This window comes from Centropristis striata, chromosome 10 (genome assembly GCF_030273125.1).
Source record: "Centropristis striata isolate RG_2023a ecotype Rhode Island chromosome 10, C.striata_1.0, whole genome shotgun sequence".
NCBI lineage: Eukaryota > Metazoa > Chordata > Actinopteri > Perciformes > Serranidae > Centropristis > Centropristis striata.
The window spans coordinates 12,696,765-12,717,837 of record NC_081526.1 but is presented as its reverse complement, the minus strand read 5'-3'; the positions used below and the strand labels follow the sequence as shown (position 1 = coordinate 12,717,837).

The window sequence follows — 21,073 nt, the reverse complement described above, 5'->3', positions numbered from 1 at the left end:
TTCTAGTCACTGTGGAGGAATATTTCTGTGTCGAAGCTCTGCTGTAGCTGACTAAATCAGTGGTGTAACCAATGTTTTGGTGACTTGTACATTGAAAGAAAACACTGGAGGGTTGTGATCTTTTAGGACAAGTTGCAAAAGATTTATGAAATGTCAAAAACAGACCAAATCCGATTCTACTATACCCAGTGGCTTCAGTTTGTCCCCTCACAACTCCAGCCTTGAGTGTCAAGGACAATTTTTTTGTTACACAAATTCTGGAATCCTGGGACTGTCCACATCTCTGCTTCTAAGGTCATCCGGATCCAGGCATTGCACCAGGCTACCTTAGAGCCTTAGAGCAATGCATAAACATTCTCCAAATTGTTATTCACTTTTAGTTAGTTTCAAACTCTTCCCAGAACAAAACTGGTTGCATCAATTTCTCAATTAAAGGAAAACTGGAAAGCCCCACAGTTGCACACACTCAGTTCTTAGTTACAGATGCTCTGACCTTACTTTACCCACACCTTGTCCTCATTTTGTAGATGCTTAGACTCTCTTAAATGATGAATAACATATTAAGTTTAATATAGAGCTTAGTAACTAATTAGAGCTCCCACATTGCCAGGTGTCACCTAGATCTAACTACTGTAGTAATTTGTCCTTGTAAATAAGCATTACTTAATATAGACTTAAATTTTGATAAAAAATGAATGTGAAATGGATGGGAAAATGGTTGCCAATTGTTCAAGACCCTTTCTTCAAGGCTGTAAATCAAGATTAGGGGGCTGTTTTAGGCGCTGTTTGAAGATAATCTCTTCAGTTTTTATTGATTATGCAGCTTTTGAATTTTTGATTTATGTCTGAGCCTCAGTGCAGCCAAACAGACCTTGGCTTTAACATTGTTGTCAGAGATTGTGCTGAGTAGGGGAAACGCCTGATAAATACTAAAACAGTAACTACTTGACACTCATTGCCGGTGACATTGTTAGTGTAATGTGATACGTTGCTGAATTTCACCCAGTTTGTCTTTATCTCCTCATGCTGACAGCTACAGGATGAGAAGTTGTCCAATCACCGGGAGCAGGGGGACATGAGGTGGAAAATGTGTTGCATAAGCAAAATGCAAAATGCAACCGTGCACTTGCACTCATACGTAGACACTCATATTCTCACATCCATATTACAGTATGGTAATAATTTAAAAAAACATATCTAATGCTGTACAATAACACAAAAAGTTGGGGCATTGTGCACTAATTTACTTTTCATGTTGACATAGATATTCAATTACATAATGTACGAAGACAATATATTTCATGTTTTACTTTTTCAACTTCATGGATTTTTCCATAAATCCAACAGTGGATGCCTGTGACCTTTGTTCCCTCGGACAGCACTGCATTAAAAAAAACAACATTAATTAATTTAAAGGATATTGCTACATGGGCTTGGGAACACGACAGAAAAAAAATAGTCTGTAAAGATTTGATTTTTGCATCTAAAAATGCAAGTTAAGACTCTACTATCCAAAGCAAAAGCCATGTATCAACAACATCCAGAAACGCTGCCAAATTCTCTGGGCCCGATCTCATCTGAGAGACTGAAGGAAAGTGGAAAAATTGTGTTGTGGTCTAATGAGTCCATATTTCAGTTGTTTTGGGAAATCATGGACACCGTGTCCTCCGAGCTAAAGAGAAAAAGCACCATCCAGATTGTTACCAGTGCAAAGGTCAAAAGCCAGCATCTGTGGTGGTATGGGGGTGTGTTAGTGCCTATGGCATCATGAGTAACACGCTCATCTGTGAAAGCACCATTAATACTGAAAAGTACAGGTTTTGGAGCAACATGTGCTGCCATCTGGACAACGTCTTTTTCAGGGACGTCCCTGCAGCAAGACAATGACAAGCCACATACTGCGTGTGTTACAACAGCATAGTTTCATAGGAAAAGACTGCAGGTACTCGAGTGTCCTGTCTGCAGTCCAGATCTGTCTCCTAAATGCACAATGTGTTGGGTAACTGAATCGTATATCAAGCAAGAATTTCACTATCAAATGTCAACAATCAGTGTTCTCAGTTTCAACTGAATATACCTCATTAGCAAATGATCGCATTCAGTTTTATTTATGTTTTAGACAGCATCCCTACTCTTTTGGAATCAGGGTTTTATATACAAGATGTGGCATTATGCAACAACGTTTTCATTTGTGGAATAGATTATAGAGAAGGAGGAGAGTGTGTGTGTGTGTGTGTGTGTGTGTGTGTGTGTGTGTGTGTGGTGTCCTCAGGAAGCAACCTTATCTTGGACTGGAAATCTAATTATTAGCGCAGTGCAATTTACTGTACAGTATCTGTGTGCAGAGCGTCTGTATGTGCACATATTCACTCATGCATAGAGTATATGCCTCTCAGCCTACAATAAGCATGACAGATGATTCAACTGGGCAGTTGCTGTGCTATGTTGAAGCAATATTTACATAATTATATAATAATATGATACATTTCAGATGCTACAAAAGGACATCTCAGTGCGGCCATTAGAAGAACTGAATATATTTGTCACAATAAAGACAATTGTTAGACTTCTCTTTGTTATTCCAGCAACATTTTAACTTACAACATGCCCCTGACTCAGACTCAGACTGAATAATTTGCAAACATGAATAAAAGAAAATTTCTAAGAATAGCTTCATAATGCATCTTTCCTCTATTTGAATCACACACTGCTCTCTCTTTCTCCTATTTATATGCAGACTTAACTGTTAAATGACCCTCAAACATATACTAATGCCAGATTACTGCAGTCAACAACATTTTTGCATAGGAGAAACCCAACAGAATGCGTAAGAGGGGTTTGACCAAAAAATATATGTATACAGTATATTATTATTTACAGTCAGATTAACTTCGCTGATTGTAGGATTGTAGGCTTTTTGTAGGTATTTAGGTCTAAATGACATTTTGGCTAATCTCTGTAAGATGATTTCTACATATGTATATACATATGAATTAAAAAGGCTAATGAAAGCTAAATTGTCGTCAGATTATAGCTGATGAGTTCTGAGAGTGTAATTTGGACTACGCCTTCCACCTTTTTTTTTTTTTTTTTTTTTTTTTTTTTTAATCTTTAAGACCTAATTACCTGTATTCAACCAAGGCCTGCTGATTGGTGGATACTGTTTGGACTTCAAATGGACTACATGCAGGAACCAGAAAGCTTCAGATACCTTAATCTTGTCCCATTTTATGCAGATTTTTCATTCACATGCAGATATATTTTTATTGCAACCATGCAAACATCTCAACTCATAGTTGAGTTCACAAAGCTATATTTTGTACTCATACTGCCCATGCAGTCCATGCTTTGGTTCCCTAGTTTAGTTAGTATTTCAGTTTCTGTACGTATGTTTTTTCTTTGATGTGTTCAGGAATTCATTTTTGTATTAATTTGTGTCACCCAGTTAAAGCTCCACAATACTATTACAAAAATACATCAACATTCACATTTATTATTGATCTCCTTTTTACTTTCTGATAGACACTCACATACAAACAACCACATTAGCAACATGTGCACTAAGTATCTAAGGGAGACTTCTATGATGGCTTGTGCACTGTTTTTAGGCGCGATGATTAGCTCGTAGCAGGTGCTAGCTTGCCTCGCAGTCCCTGGAGTGCTTCACAGGAAGTGCCTGCAAATTGCTGCAGGTGATAATGCCGCACAATGAGGCAACTCGCTCATCACATGAGAAAAGGAAAAATAAGGTGCTAAGTAAATCATTTGTCCCCACTTGTGCACTTGTAGAGTTGAGAAAATGGGTGAGAAAAAAATTATGAAATTACCGCACACAAACATAAACATTATATAATACGGGCCATGTTTGGACTTTATATTTGAGCTAATCTCACTTTCATAATTTACAATAAAATTGTTTATATATATATATATATATATATATATATATATATATATATATATACATATATATATATATATTTATGTTATTAAATGTAAGTAAAGTGATGATAATTTAAAGTATATGCAAAAAACATGATATCACTGTAAACAAACCTAACATTATCAGAGAACATGAATAACTTGCTGACTGCTGTTGGTATTGAAAGAGTTGTCAATTGAGTATGTATAGGTCATCCAATCCAGCTGCAAACCAATCCTAAATACTTTCAGAGAACATTAATGTTGTAGCTGAGATTATTATTATCTTGTGTTAATCCCAGAGCTCTTTTGTTGTGATCTTTGGTGTTTAAATTAAGATTACAGTATAGATTTTGTCTTAAAAAACACTTTGCAGGTCCTTTGATGCATTGCATTACATTTTACTTTGGCTGCACTGTATAGAGTCGTAGTAAAACGTGTATACTTCCCTCCATATTAAAGCCAGAGTTCTCCTTGTGTGAAATGACACAGTACACAGTGATACTCTGGGGTTGAGTAATACTGTATATTGACAGACACAGTGATGACTGCCCAGCAACAGCCACATTCATTAAACAGTGGATATCAGGATCACCAGGATACCTGCTCAGTCCTGTGTGAATCGATAGCTGTAGAGGTCATGGATGATGCTCATGCATGTAAAAGTGTGCATGCGTGTATGCGATTCATTCAATGCAACCTTCCTAACTAATCAATATCCTCTCTCTGCACCCCCTCCACCTTTCTCTCCCTCTCCCTCTCCCTCCCCTACTCTCACCTCTCTGTCTCCCACCTAGATGGTTTATAAGCCCTGGCTGTGTTCTCAGTACTTCCAGACCACCCAGATACACTGCAGTAAGCGAATCCCCTGTGGTCAGTACTGCCTGGAGGTGCAGCAGCGGTGCCCCTTCGTCCTGCCCGACAATGATGATCTCATACATGGAGGCAGCCCCAGTTTTATATGCACAGGTACAAAAGAAAAACCTTGCACTTTATGTATTTTTAACTGCTGTTGTTATTTTTCTTTTAACCATATTTGGATAATCAGTACAATACATGCTACCGTTAGTAGCCAACAACCCAACTAAACAGCGACCAAATGCTTTGTTTACTATTTTATGGGTTAATTATTATAACTTTCCCAAATCCTGGTATTAAAAGCTGCACATTTTAGCGAAGCTATTGACTGGAATATATTGAAAATATATTCCCAAAATGTTGGTAGAAGATTGCAAAAGTGCACTACAACATATTTGATCTGATTTATTTTGGTAATTATCATAATTTATATATATGTATATATATATATATATATATATATATATATATATATATATATATATATATATATATATATAATATATGTTTAGAAGTTTTCAGTAGGTTGCAAAACTTCACTAACATTATGAAATAATTAATCTCAATTTATTTTTGATGGAATACATCAAATGTATATATACATAAATATTCTATTATATCTGTTATTTATTTTCCTCATATTTTTAAAATAGTTTTGTTTGTTTTCCAGTCAAATTATTTTTAAAGTTTAAGAAAATCCACTGGAAAAATCCACTTTTTAATTTTTTTAAAAGTTCAATAAATAACTGATATTTCAAGTCAATGAAAAAAATCATGATTTCAGTATTGACCAGAATAACCTTAACTTTAATCAAGCAGCTCTAACAAACTCCTCCGACCCCCTGGTACTGTAGATCTCTTGGCCTGAGCAACTTCCTGTACAAAGTGAGTGTAGTGTCTCTCTTAATGATACTTCAACAGGACACACAGTCTGTGAGGGTCACACAGTGAACACTTTACAGTTACAGGAGCTTCGGTTTAATCGCCAGACTAACAAGGTGATACACCAGGACAACAAACTCCAGCCAATTACTCACAGCACCAACAGGCATCAGTACAGCGGAGCTCTGTGACAATGAGTCTGTATGTTCTGCCTGTACTGAACAGAGTATAACACTCTGTGGATCAGTATTAATGCTTCACCTTGTCAGGATCAGATGTTTGTCTCCAGATACATGTGAGATGAGTGAGTGGGGGACCAGTAATAGTATGATTAACACAAAGACACACACTCACATCACATGTTGATGCTGCCCCCTGGTGGTCATATTGAGCATCAGGTCAAAATCATGTACAGTAGGCAGAATATATTAAATAGTCTTTATGTTTTTCAATTGATGATCATGAGTTTATGAAGAATGTTAAAAAAAAATATGATTTTTTTCTTTTTATGAAATTGAACGATAAGACTGGCAATATTCTATACATTTTGATATTACCGACAAAAAAATAAATAAAACCAGCCCCAAGTGCATTACTTCAATCGATAGAAACCTTTAAAAACGTGTCACATACAATATATACCTCCTTTTTTTTCAATGGCTACATACTTTACTAAAACAGCTGGACACTGGAGCTTTTGGCCAATGTAACTCAAACAGGAGTGAATAGTGCATTGGTCTGGGAATATTTTCAGCTGTAGACTAAAGCAGATTTGCTGCAGCAGAAGGGTTTGTGGGATTGATTCACAATAAACTACAGTGGCCATGTTCATCTGAATGAAGAAACTGTCTGGCAATGCAAAAGTGCTGCCTACTGCTTTTAAGAGTTTCAGGACAATTATGGAGAGCTATGGCACATACGAATAAACTATATCAGACTTTGATTACACTGATAATAGTTAGTTGGATCACTTAATTAATATTGGTCTTATTATGGGCTTTGCTGACAATACAATACATGTAGCATGTCAGTTTTGATGCAATATAAAGGTGATGGACATGTGGGTTTTTTTAATAACTTAGCTCAAAATGCAGATTTTTCAGATATTTGCTGTATTTGCAAGGTTCCCCTTGTCACAGTTAAGCTGTTGACAGTCAAACTGTGCTGAGTGGGCACACACTTCTGCAAAGTTCACTCCTCACATTAGCACTCAGGCCGTGACAAACGCCCTCTGCTTATAATGTCAGAGGAGAGTGTGTTAGCTGTGATTTCAGCCCTTGTGTCCATGCAGTGCATTTTGATACCTTAATGCTTTTGTTGCTATTTTGAATGCATCTTAATATGCATTTTGGGTTTTCATGTAAAAAAAGAAGCACACAATACTGTATATGTTTGGGCATTTCGATATGCAATCAAGTGTATATGTGGGCCTATTTGCAAAGGTAAGACAAATCACAGTAATTCACTTTGGTTGCTGAGTGGAATAGAAAACTTATGTTAGAGCTCAGTGCACTGTAGCATAAGAAAACACATGAAATTAACAGATAGATACCTCAGAATAGGGGGCTGTATCTATTTTTTTTGTAAACAGTGATTAATTAATCATTTGGTCTATCAGAATATATGGAAAGCCCAATATGACATATTCAGACAACTTGTTTGGTCAAAACAACAGTCCAGAACCCAATCACATTAATTTTCTTATGGTAAAATACTGATATTTGACAAGCTGTAACTATTTTTTTTGCATTTCTTTTAGAAAAAGGTATTATTGACTATTCAAAAGTTTTCTATTCATTTTCTTTCAATTGACTACTTGAATTGTTTTCAGCTCCAGCTGCAAATAAATAAAAGGAAATCAATTTAAGAACAAATGCATAACAAAAACCAAGCAAGGTAAACTCAATTAAAACACAATAGAAGCCACTTAAAGCCACTTAAACTCACAAGCAGCTGTGAAGCAAAGATTTTCTGTTGGAAAATTAGGAAACAATGTTTACATTTTTTTACTTGCTTGTGTTTTCTTACATTGCAGTGCACTTCGCTCTTTTGGCCACCGTGCTTTCAAACCCTCAAGTTAATCAGAAATAATGCTTTATGAGATTGAGACCGTTATTAGAGTCCGACAGATATATCAGTTGACAGATATCGGCCGATATCGGCTTATCAAAGGCATATTGGTATCGGTGTATATGTTGTCTAATATGTGCCGTTATGAAAACTTTTTTGCACAAGATATATATAATGCAGAAACTATGCTTGGTGTGATTTAGAAATGGTGTTGGCGATTAATTTATTGATAATAATATTTTAAATAGTCAGAAATTGACTGAAACTGAATGGTAATGATGTTTATTCAGCTATGTATTTTATTCCTATTTATTCTATATTTTCTCAGTTATCATTTATAGAACTGGCTGTCAATGTAATATATTGTTTGTATAAAGTATAATAATGTTAATGTTAAAAAATAAATGTGAAATGGCTCTCTGGGTACATTTGTAAACCGGTGAAAAATCGGGGCACAATCCACATAAAAAGGTCTATTTTCATTCCAGCTCAAAAAATGACTATATCGGCCACCATATCGGTTATCTATTATTTTCCCCCTCTAAAATCTGTATTGGCATCTGTCTGAGGAATCCCATATCGGTCGGGCTCTAGTTATTATTCTTTTTATGCCTTGTGGTTCTTAAAGCAGTTCTTTTTTCTAGACAAGCAGCCATTCTCTTTTTGTGACAGGAATCTTGTTTATTTATTTGTAACATGCTGCAGCATCTTTATGACAACCTGTCTGCTAACTGTTTAAATCTCCACCACCAACCCCTTCCCCCGAAACAACTCTCAGGGCTGCTGGAGGACTATCCATCAGGTGTTGACCCGGCTGCAGAGTGCTGCGACGTGCGGTGGGACTTGAAAGTGGACAACCGTTCCCGGGGGACCCTGAAAAGAACTCACCCGCCATGCCAGCACCGTACCTCCCTCAGCTCCTCGGCAGCCTGCAGACTGTGTAACAGCCGGCTCAAACTCTGCCTGCTGGTCCTCGTCCTCCTACACACTGTTGCCAGCCTCACTGCATCCCACAATGCAACAGGACTGGGCCTCCCCGCCATCACGCCTCTGGAGGAGAGCCCTGCCAACGAGGAGTGATAGAGCTGCCAGGAGGAGGTGAGGTTGTCGGGGTGGGGGATTCCCTCACCATGGCAACTGCTGTGGAAAAATACAGCCACAGTTGTGCGAACGGCTGGAGCTGTGTGCCTGTGGACATACTGCAACGCTTTTCTGGCAAACGGAAAATATGGGAATTTCAAGACAAAAGACACACAAATCAATCAAAACAAATAAATAAGTAAACAAACAGACACACTAAGGGACTCAACCGGTCCCTTAGATAGAAAGGGGACAATGCCACAGCCTTTGTTGAGTGGGAAGGTCGGCTTCCCCATGGCTGAGTTTCTCTCACTACGCTTTTTTACACTGTGTTCCAATTATTGGTTTCTGTTGCACTGGCTGACTATGGAATAACACAATCATATTCTCTTTCTAATGTTCATCCTTTGTGTTTGTTTCTGGTTCTCTCATACAGGAAGAAATTGTGTTCTCTTAATAAGACAGATAATGTGTAAAAAAAAAAAAAAAATAGCTGCAAGTGTGTGTGTGTGTGTGTTTCTAGATTTACCGTGTGTGTGCAAGTATGCGTGGGTGTGTGTGTGCTTGTATGCATGTCTTTACATGTGTGTGCGCACGAGAGGATGAGTGTGAGTTGCTGACACATACCCTAAAAGTCGAGCTAACAGGCTGGTGCAGCGATGATGTTTTTATGGAGCCCCTCCCCTAATAAATCTCCCCAGATGTCACTTTGCTCTGCCCTGCTGGTTTGTTGGCCACAATCCCATCAGAACCTCACTGGGTTTTGAAGGTGGTCCTGATGCCCCGAATAAGCAGCGTGTTTAACACAGGTTTATGGTTTTCCTTCACTTTGTTTTGTGAGATAAAATATCAACCGTTTAACACAGTTTTAAAGGATGACAACATTTCTTTAACTAGCGGCAGTAAAAAGCAAACACCTGGCCAAACTGTGGAAAATATCAGAAACAAGCAGGATGTTTTCCTCTAATTATTGAAATCTCTATTTTATTAAGACATCTTGTCATAGTTTTTCTATCACAACACTCGCAATGTTTATTGCTTTTAGGAAATGGAAAGAAATAAAATTATTCTGGCAGGGAAAAGACAGGAGCTGTCAGTTTAAACAAAACAAAAGTTAGCCAAACTTATATGAAAGATAATATCATAAAATTTTAATTTTGGGTTCATTCACTTTCAGTTTTATGCCAAATACAAATATTCTGGCTCAAATGATGTTTATAAATTATGTCATTTGATGGCTTGATTTTCTTTGATTGGACTTAATTAAAGCAAAAGTATTTCTTCATCTCTGTTACGTAAAATGTAATCATAATCAATAAAACTGTAAAAAAAAAAAATAATAATAATAATAATAAAAAGGAAAAATTATAAATCAAGCTGTATTAATCCAAAATGACCCTTTAAGCCACAGCATCCATCCAACACAATGATTGGATTGAGCCTAAAATGACGTATTTAATATATTAATATATTGATGATTTTAACTGTGTTTTTAATAAAGGTGAACAAAGGACAGCTATTAAACTCTAATAAAAAACTAAACTAACATAAAACTTTCTCAATAAATCTAAAGAGTTAGCCTCTTGTTAGCAACTTCTTTTGTGGCAAAACAACAACAAAGAGGACAATTATATCTCATAGAACAAAACATGAAACTGTGTTAAGCTCGTCTTCACCAAAGATGTTATTTCAGGCGTTTTACCAAAACCCCATTCAGATTGTGGTCACTCTTCAGCAACATTGCTCAGCAAAGTTATCTGACATCATGATTACAGCACTGGATCAATATGACACTATTCACTGTTGTTCCAGATGGAGGAGCTTTTCTTATTTTACATTTTAAAAAGGTACTATCCAGTCAAATATTGTCCGCAACATAAAAACGATGCTTACTGAAGGTTCCCTTGTCTCCTTCTCCCTGTTGGTCACATTCGATTATTAAAGGAAAACATAACCCCCAAAATGATTGTTTGTATATCTGTTACTCACTGCTTGTTACCTTGAGTAGTTGATGAAAACATTGTTTTTCCTGCAGGTCATCGTGAACGAAGAATCTAAAAAATTGAGAAAATTCTTGATGAATTGAAGTAAACGGGGTTTGGGTTTAACGACAGCAAAACTATATCAGAAATGCCAATTAACTGTTGCATGGGAAGCATGCAACAAAAACAAACTAATTTTCTTCAAGAATTCAAGGTAACATTGGGTGAGTAATTTATATACAAATAATAATTTTGGGGGTGAAGTATTCTTTAAATCAAATGTGAACACAGAACAGTTTAAACATACAGTGCTTAACATACTTATTAGACCATCCATCCAAAAACAGAAATATTTTGCTTTCTTTCATAAGCTTGTTTAAAACTAAAATGTTATTGTTATTTATTTGGCAAATAACAAACTGAATTCACCTTTTTATACCCAAATTTGAGTTGAAGTCAGAAATTAATCAAGCAGAACATTCAACCAAAACCAAATTTTTTTCTGTTCAGGAATGCAAGTAAATAACTATAATTTCACATCTTAATCAAGAAATAATAATGTGCTTTACTATTTTTACAGTTTTTTTTGTAAAACAGTAAATTTGAAAATTCACCCATAACAATACTAATTATATTTTAGCATTAAAAATATAATTTCGGTTAAAGAGCTTCTGTATTAACCATAGCAGAAACATAAAAAAATGATTCTGGTAATTACTAATGCTGTTAATTTAGGACAGCTGTGGCACAAGCCGGTGGTCTAATACATTTGTTAATCACTGTATAGAAAAAAATATTGTACTGCCACTTCTTGAAAACAAAAACTCTATTTACAGTTTTCCCTGAAACCAGTACTGACAGCTATGGTGTCATTTTAACCTCAGGCCTTTTTATTCACAGGAAACCGGATGACTGGATGTTACCTTTAAGGACTTTTTAAAGATATAAATTGGTAAACTGTAATTCCCATGCAGTTATGATGACAATAAATGTCAATGTCTCACTAAGGTATCATGCTACTTGAAGAAGCATGAAGGAAAATGTCCACTAATAGGTATATTACATTATAACCCGCTCCCTGGCCATACAGAAGGACACATATCACCATCACAGAGACAATTTGTTCAAAACGGTCACTTTGTGAAATCAATTTTCATGAACTGCATGTGGAGGCTATCTGCAAAGTTACGACGGCTTCTTTTGTTAATTGTCCTCTGCCCCTCTCGGCACTCCACATCTGATCCCAAATCAGCTCCTGTAGCATGCCCACTGTCTCGTACTTTCTCCTCAAAACATAATGTCTCATTAAGTAAAGGGCTTATTAAGATATACAGAACAAACATGATCATCAAACACAATCAGACACACTCAACATGCACATCCAAATTGCTAGCAGACTAAGGGTAAACAAAACATGGCTCATTTCCTGTTCCTTTTTAAACTTGCAGTACAGAGGCATTCCACTGGCTGTTGCTGGAGAGCAGGAACAGAAACAAATCCAGAGAGAGGAGCATGTCACTGTTTGTGTAAGCACTAATGGCATAACCTGATAATCGTCTAAGTCAGCTGACACTTATGTTTATTTTATAAATGTTGACCAGCGTGTGAACAGAAAGGAATGGCGTGACCTTAAGGGCTGACTTTTTCTTTAGTTTCTAGATTTTCTTTTGTCTCTTCGATGAACAAGGCTGTGAGATCAGGTATTCGAAGATAAACAGATGTTGTTGAATGCATTTTTTTTCCACTTTAAGTATGTTGATTACTTAAAACGAGATGTCCAATCCAATATCTGATGTCAAGAATTTTATTATACAGCTTATATGAGGATTTAAAATTCATCATTATTCACATCATGTCTATATAACCAGTATATTAGCTTATTTTGACACTTATTCTGTTAAGACCCTGTCCCAATCTAAACATTACCATTCCTGCTTGCATGAAATACATAACTACTCATTGTCATTCAGCACAGCACACCCATGCCCATCTTGGATGACCGCAGTCAGTGATAGAAAAATGCTGCTATTCTATTGGTCACCAGTAGATGGAGATATTTTTATTCTTTTATATTGCTACTGCTGCTGAAGACCTATCACACAAGGACTGTCATAGACACAGGAGTCAGGAGGGCTGAGCTCTGGAGGAGAAAGTGATGTGGGTTGAAGTGTGCTGTGTGTGTGCGTGTGTGTGCATATGCAGAAATGTGTGTTTCTGTCTGTTGCTAATTACTGTGTGTTCTCTGGAGAGCGTTGCTACGACCTCGGGGCCTGCAGGACAGGTGTGGCAAACCACTACTGTCTTTAGACCCACAGGGACCTGCTACATTAGTTGTCTCATTATTCACGGCAGCCCTAAAGCTGCATGGACTGTAGTGTGAAACCATCCTACTGTACAATGTGTAATAACCGTGTCAGTGCCCCAAGACCCAAAACAGAGTAGGGTGGGTTTTTCCCTGTACTTGCCTGATAGAATTTTCCCCCAACTCTTGTCTGAAATGCATGGGTGGATTACTGAACGGGCCTACAGAGCACAGGTCCAGGTGCCCACTGGCCTTCAACTACTACATATCACTTAAACAGACGCATACAAATTAGGAAGAGACTCAAAATGACCACAAAGAAACATAAAGTAACTATAAGGGGACACAAAAAGACTAAAAAGAGACCAAATGACTACAGAGAGATGAAACGCAACTGCAAAGTGTCACAGAAAGACCCTCAATGACTATGAAAAGTGGTAAAACAACCACAAAGAGACACCAAACAACTACAAAGAGATGCAGAATGACTACAAGGGCCAAAAAAAACGACCAAATCAATTAAGACGCAAAGGCATAGAGAGATATGTAACGGCTACAAAGACATACAAAACAACAACAAAGACTCAAAATGACCACAAAGAAACATAAAATGACAGAAAAAGACTAAAAAGAGACTAAAGAAACTACAGGGAGACGCAAAGCAACTGCAAAGTGACACTGAAAGACCCTTGATGACTATGAAAAGTGAAAAAAAAAAACCACAAACCCACCTACAAAATGACTACAAGGGGCCAAATGACAACACAGATTTGCCCAAAAATGACCAACTACAAAGAGGGACACAAAATGACTACAAGGAGACATAAAAAGGACCAGAGATGTGTAGCAACTACAAAGAGACACAGAAATTAACACACAATAAGATCTGTGGTGTTGCTCCCATGTAGGGGAGGTAGTGGGGCCTTTTGCATGTCTGTGCCCGCCTCATAATCCGTCCATGCTAAAATAAAACAGTGCACAAAAGATCAGGGAGAATAAAATGGACAATGACATTAAAGTGGTGCCAAAGCATACCTTGCATTGACCGTAACAAACCTAATTCATATCTGATATGACACGCTGCTTTTCATGATCAAACATAACGGGCAACAGGATGAAAACAGGATCCGTCAGTGTCTGAGAAATGTGCCATGCTAGCAATATACAGATTGCATCTCATAAGCCTCACACAACCGTCATCATAAACACATGTAAGGGATCTCGTTAAGACGTACATGTGATTCCATTCTGCCTACCATGTCAGCAGTTCAGGCTGTGATGTAACAGCCATTACAAACTGACTGTTGGACATGCACTCATACAATAAACCATGTCTGCTTTACATGCAGGAATGCATCCTCGCTGTGGTTGCATGGGTGCAAATGCTGTGCATACGTGTCGTCCCTCATGCAGCTTCAGACATGTCCGCACCAAGGGCCAACCTTGTGTGCAAGGTTTCTTCCAGACAATAATAGAATTAGATTTGACTGATGTAAATCTCTGATTTGACTTTTGTTGGTAATGCAGGCATGCACGCAACAGTTACTCTGCTGTGATATATTTTATTTTTTGTGTGTTTTGGTTTGTCACTTTTTACTGCATTATACTGAGAAGAAATTGTGTAGGGTCCTATAGATTCAGTCTAGATCCCCCGACAATGGTCTGTAGCAGTCGTAGGGTATGGTCTGTCACATTCCATAACACACCAACCTACAAAAACTAAGTTTGTGTTTCTCCCCTGCACATATAGACTATGTATGCCTCTTGCCCCTAACCCCCCGTGCACCCACCACCAAATGGTATGTACACAAATATTGCCCTCTTTCACTCCCTCTCAGCCTCTCTCTGTTTTCATAATAGTTCCGTTCTCTATCCTGTGGATCTATGCAGAAGCCCATTCCTTTTTTGGTTGTAAATACGTTCCCTAGTATGCTGAACAATGTATGTCTTTGCGTCCAGGTTTCCTTGTGTATTTTAAGTTGATGTCATGCCGTTACTTTCTTCTTCTTCTATTTCTAATTATTTTTTATTTTTTATTTTTGAGCGTCTGAAATCATTGATGTTAAAAGAGAATGTGGTGAGGTTTAACCAATAGACTCGTCCTCAGCTTCGCAACCTTATTGTGAAAGGTTGTGGTTCTGTGTGCGTGAACGCGAAAGATTTATGATTATAGAAATGAAAAAGGTTCCAAGTCATATAGAAGTATCATTGCGATTATGATTATTATGATTACTATTATACTACCAGTATATTGTAATATTATAGATGCTTTAGTTCAAGTAACTTCTTTAATTTTTTTACAAACAACTTTGATGAAATGATTTATAAAACAGTCTCACAAGTCATGATCTTTTCGAAAAGTATGAAAACTACTGCTACAATGATAAAATTGTGTTCTGATGAAAATAAATACAGACATATAATCTGTTCCTCTGTTGTGTTTTTGTATAATGTGACATGCTTCAATTGAGATAAAAGAACAGAGTTGAAAGTTTTGTATTTTACATTAATAAATTAATAATGGAAGGGGAGCATTTTTACCTTGAAGAAGTGGTTGAATTTGTATCCAACAGATGATGGCGAGGCTCAGAAGAACAATGGTTAACATATGAAAGTGTCTGCAATTTCCACACCTCATAAAAACCCACTATGATGACACAAAGAGCAATCATATGACATTTTTACACAGAAGTGCTGGTTCTGACAATAGCTAATGATCCCTGATGATGCACTCTGCTGGCAAACAACAGTGATGTCATGTTCAACAAAGGTAATGTGTGTTGTCAGCTGCCTGAGGACAAGAGGAAAGTAAAAAGAAAAGTAAGAAGCTATTACAGAAATTATCCACCTGTCTTTTTCTTATACATCTAAAGAACATAAACATTTTGAATCATTACATCGTTTATACTCAGTGTACTCAGCTCTTAGATAACATGTACCCTTCACTGAACCTCTGGAAATCTCAGCTCTTCATTGTTAACAGCGTCACTGTACAGAGACACTAAGCATTAAAATAAACAGTTAAATTAATACAATAAGCTTCTAAACCCTGGATCCTAAACTTCCCATAATGCACCTCTTTGGCATCTCTTCATTCAACCCACAATATCTTGAGAATGTGCATGCCAGTGCTGGTCAGAATCTATGAATCCTGTTGCTAATGGCTTGTGATATGTGATATGTGATATGTGATATGTGATGTCTACCTTAACGAATGCAGACTGTAGATATCCATACTTAGGTAAAAGTACTAATACCACATGGTGAAATGACTCTACAAGTAAGTTATGTAAGAAGCATTTTACTGTCATCAAAGTAGGGATAATTTTAACTGCTAAACATACTTTTCAGTGCTTGAATTAATAAACTTTTAATCTTTTTTAATGTATCGTATTGTTTTAGGTAAAATCTTGACCTGAAAGTAACTAGTAACTGGAATAAAAGTACAAAAGTAGAAGTATTAAGTTTCATATGTGGAAATACTCAAGTAAGCATACCTCAAGATTGTAATTAAGTACTAATGTACTGAATTACATTCCACCACTGGATATAAACCTTCTACTGGCAGCATATATCATGCAGCATTCTGCTGCCTATTTTGCAAGGATCCCATTGCTGCATCTTTCGCTTAAAGAGGCTCAGAACTACTGGGATTGGTTTAAAGAAATACAAACAAACCAGAAGGGTTTTTTCTCTCTATAGTGGAATGATAATGGGTTCAGCCAGACCATTCTCCAGCGCTGTGGAGATGCATCAGGTTGTGCATGAACAGAATTTGTATTCTCTGAGCTCAAGCTGAAGCGACATCGCCAAGGTTATTTTCGCAGACTTTTGAAAGATCCCTCCACAGATTAAATTCTGTGAAATCCAACATATATGGCCAAATAGAAATTAAATCATAGTGATCAGAAGTATGCAGTAAATAACATATATATTTTTTAACCCTTTATTTATTATAATATGCTATGAAAATCCCTAAATTTCCCAGTCTATATTTGTTGTGTATGTATCCAACAATGTCCAAGAGAAAAGCAAATAAACATTGTGCAGTTCCACTTAAAACCAGGAGATGGCAGTATCTGCATATAAGAGGTGTATGTGTTTGTTGCCAAAAGTCGATGAGTACAAAAATAGACCATACAGAAAATGTAGACAGCATAACCACAGGGATCATGAATGAATGCTATATGGGCATTTATTGAGTCAATTTTGTGCTGAACCAGGTGGACCTTCACATCAGCAGAGGGATTAGTGCACACAATATCCACTGGGTGGTAAGTATTTACTTCATTAAATATATGCCACACACTTAAAGTACACACCTTCACTCTGAGCTGGGAGTTCAGCCAGAGGACTGGATACATTATGAAACTGCTGACCAAGCTCTGCTGAGGCCAGTTGGGTCAATTGCATACACACTCACCTTTTAAAATGTATTATACACGTATTGTACAGCTGTTTATCAAGCATCGCTGACATTACGGAGTGAGTCACTGACTGTTCCTAGTTTGCATAATAATGTTTGATGCCGAGGCAGCCCATTCATGCTTTTTGTGGCCCATTAACTGTGTCACCCTGCTGGGATTAAATTATTGTGGGTCAGCGAGATGGGCTGCCTGGGGTTTATTTCTCACTGGTAGGCTATATTTTTACAGACTCAGGCTCAGTGCTATTGTCATGTTGGATTATATAATTGAGGAACAATACCAAATTGCATATATTCCTCTGTGTGCCAGTAGCCCTTCCACTTCGGATTAAAGCCCTCATTTTTATTTCAGCTTGTTGAGGCGGATGAGCTCATCTGACTAATCCTCAGCTAGCCCGCCAATAGTCAGCATCAAATATTCTGCCTGTCATTCAGAGCAAGAGTTGGTGAGAGAGAGAGAGTGCCTGTGTGTGTGGTATTGAAACAATATGCATTTTGCACAAGAAAAAATCATAGTTAGAGTGTTGGCATGCAGCACTGCGAACTGAGAATAAAGACTAGCAGGTTATTGATGCTGGTTTTGAAATTGAAAACAATTCTACAGTACATTATAGGCTTTTTTTTAACTTTTAAAAATGGGTTTTAATTCAGTAGATCTTGAATATAGTGGGTGAACTCTGTGCTGCTATATATCTACCAACAGAGGTCAGTATTATGAAGAAATTAAAGGAAACATAACAACACCTTTAGATTTAGATTGGAAAAAGGGAAATTGTATTTTTTTTAATCTCCAAAGTGGCCCTTGGGAAGAAGAAATATCATACTTGCTTCTCATAGCAAACAGAAAAGCCCTTGCAATTGATTTTGCCTTAAATCAAAACAGTTCTTGAATTGACTGGTTTTTCTGAGCTGAACCACTGAACCGAGCTGAGCTGAGAAGAGTTCGGCTGAACTGAGACATGTTTATTCCCCCTCTCTCCATCAGCTTACATGTTGCTGATTGGTTGTTAGCTAATCCTTTCAGAACAACCATTTGTCAGATCTGCTGGGAATAACAGGAATTAATAAACATTTCACACAAGCTTCAAATCACTCTTTCCCCACCCCGGGTTTTACTTCGCCATGAATCACTTTTACTTCATGTCTCTCTTATTCTTGTGTAGGCTTGTGAGAAGAGTCGCAAAAAAGCCTGGTTTAATATTTCACAAAGTTAAAGCTTCTGAAGTCCTTATGTAACGGTCCCTCGTAACAGTTTTTAAGCCAAGTCTCTGGCGCATCCTCCTGTTTTTTTTTCCCACTTGTTTTTTTTCCAGTAGTGTGTGTGTGTGTGTGTGTGTGTGTGTGTGTGTGTGTGTGTGTGTGTGTGTGTGTGTGTGTGTGTGTTTTATAACAGGGGGGGTGGGGGGACTGCGACATTAGGACTACAGGGATTTGAAATTATGATCTGCATCTGTGGAAATTCAAACACAGACACAGCAGTGTCACTCACATCATTGCTGAGATTGGGGGGTGGGGGGTTATTACTTTTACCTCACTGTTTCTGATCCACAAGCATCAGTTCTGGTCACTGTTTGGGGTTTAATGGATGAGGCATAATTAAACAGATGCTTATCGGATTATATGTGTTGGGCAATGGGTTGTAAATGTTGCTTACGACAGCGTGAGTGGCATTGTGGCAAGTGTCAGTCACAGCCAGGGAAGCCCAATTACACACTAATTGTTTCTTATTGTCCCTCTGTTACTGATGAGGTGCATCCAATCTGTAGGTCTCCCTAAGGAAGGAGAGGGAATCCATCACTGGCAGCTAAATGTAATGACCTTAATAAATAATAGACAAAGAAGCTACCTTGAGATCCATTGTCATTAAAATCATCAGTCCGTTGTTTTTGTGATTGGAATATGAAATACATAGTTTAAATGACAAATATGCATGTTGATGCATGACAACAAGGAATGCAATTCTACGGTTCTTTACTGACAAGAAGTAATGCATTGCAGGAGACATTTACATGGCTTGTATTTCTTTTGCATAATGCAACAGTTACATCATTCAATATTGTGCAACACAATCCTGACAGCTTTAATCCTCAATGCTGCCACTTTGAGCCCTCAAACTGTAGAAATTACTAGCAGCCTTGCAGTCGATCTCAGAGGAGAGAAAGAGAGAAAATAATGCATCATAGGGGAACACCACCCAAATTAAGAATTCCAATGTGTTTCAATTACCTGGGAAAGTTAAATTAATATTTGTGGAACTGAGCTTCTCGCTCTCAAAACCATCAAACTTGTGACATCATAAGGTTAAGTCCAAAACATAGAAATAAAGTGGAGTAGATTTTGGATATTGCACTGTTTGTAGGGCTTATTTTGCTGGTTCATCATAAAAATGGCAATTGTCAATGTTATGGTGAGACCACACATCAGTGGGGGCTGTAAGGTGTGTCAGACCAGCTCAGATGGCTGGGTAATAAGCTCTCTTGGACTGCTTATTGCTCTCTTCCCGGCAAAATACAGGTGCATCTCAATAAATTAGAATATCACAGAACAGTTTATTTTTCAGTAATTCAATTCAAAAAGTGGAAATAACAAATTATATATATCCATTACACACAGAATGAAACATTTAATGTCTTAATTTATTTAATTTCTTCTAATTATAAGACCAATTTTGAAAAGTATGTTTAATATGGAAATGTTGGCCTCTGAAAAGAATATACATCTATATGCACTCAATACTTGGTTAGGGCTATTTGACTTGAACTACTGGAAATTTACTTTTCCATGATATCCAAATGTATTGAGATGAACCTGTAGTCTCCTATAGCGTTAGATAAGAGTGTGAGGATCAAGCATTAAGTTGTTAATTTAATCATCTGGCAGGCTATGTTTCTACTTTACTTCTAGTTTTGTAGTTACAGTATAAAATTAATGGCACACATAAAAATGGCTACTGCTCTGACCATCTTGCTATGTTGATTTGCATGGGAATTCTTTTCCTATGGTCTGGAGCTGCTCAAAAGACAATATGGGAGTCTTTTTTTATGGGCTCATAGAAGATTTCTCCGTTGTGAAACAGAAAATGTACTCACAACATTCCCCTGGATGCTCTCAGTGTCATCTACAACATCTTTCCAATTCATTGTCTGGAGCAATTTCAGGGTATAGACTTGATGACCTCACACATTTGAGTTAAGCCCTTTATTTATGGTTTTGTTTATGTTTACTTACATTTTAGGACTGCCTGGAACCATAATATCATGCAGGGATTTTGAAAATGGGCAAAGGTCCCCTTTAATACAGTTGTGATATATAAAAAAATACTGCAAACATTCCAACAGTCCAAAGCATTCAGATCCACAATGCATTATGTATAGTTGCCAGGCAGTAGCACTCTCTCTAGCATGCATCCCTCTCTTTCAGTTGAACAGACTGCGTAGATACCTCACCACTCACACGTACCTGCTGTGTTCACACCTCCACCTAACTTGCATCATTCAGTGTATGAGAAGAAATAATTAGAAGAACCAATTTAGAGCGTATAATGCTGTCTCA

At 37.3% G+C, this 21,073-nt stretch overlaps 1 protein-coding gene across 1 annotated transcript in view; it reads left to right on the top strand.

Moving 5' to 3' along the window:
• Window positions 1-15,524, top strand: part of LOC131978959 (NALCN channel auxiliary factor 1) — a 92,113-nt gene extending 76,589 nt beyond the window's left edge. The window contains exons 2-3 of the mRNA XM_059342809.1: window positions 4,719-4,890; window positions 8,510-15,524. Of these exons, the coding sequence (XP_059198792.1) occupies window positions 4,719-4,890; window positions 8,510-8,811 (474 nt within the window). The 3' untranslated portion in view covers window positions 8,812-15,524. The remainder of the gene's footprint in view (window positions 1-4,718; window positions 4,891-8,509) is intronic.
• Window positions 15,525-21,073: the final 5,549 nt, after the last annotated feature.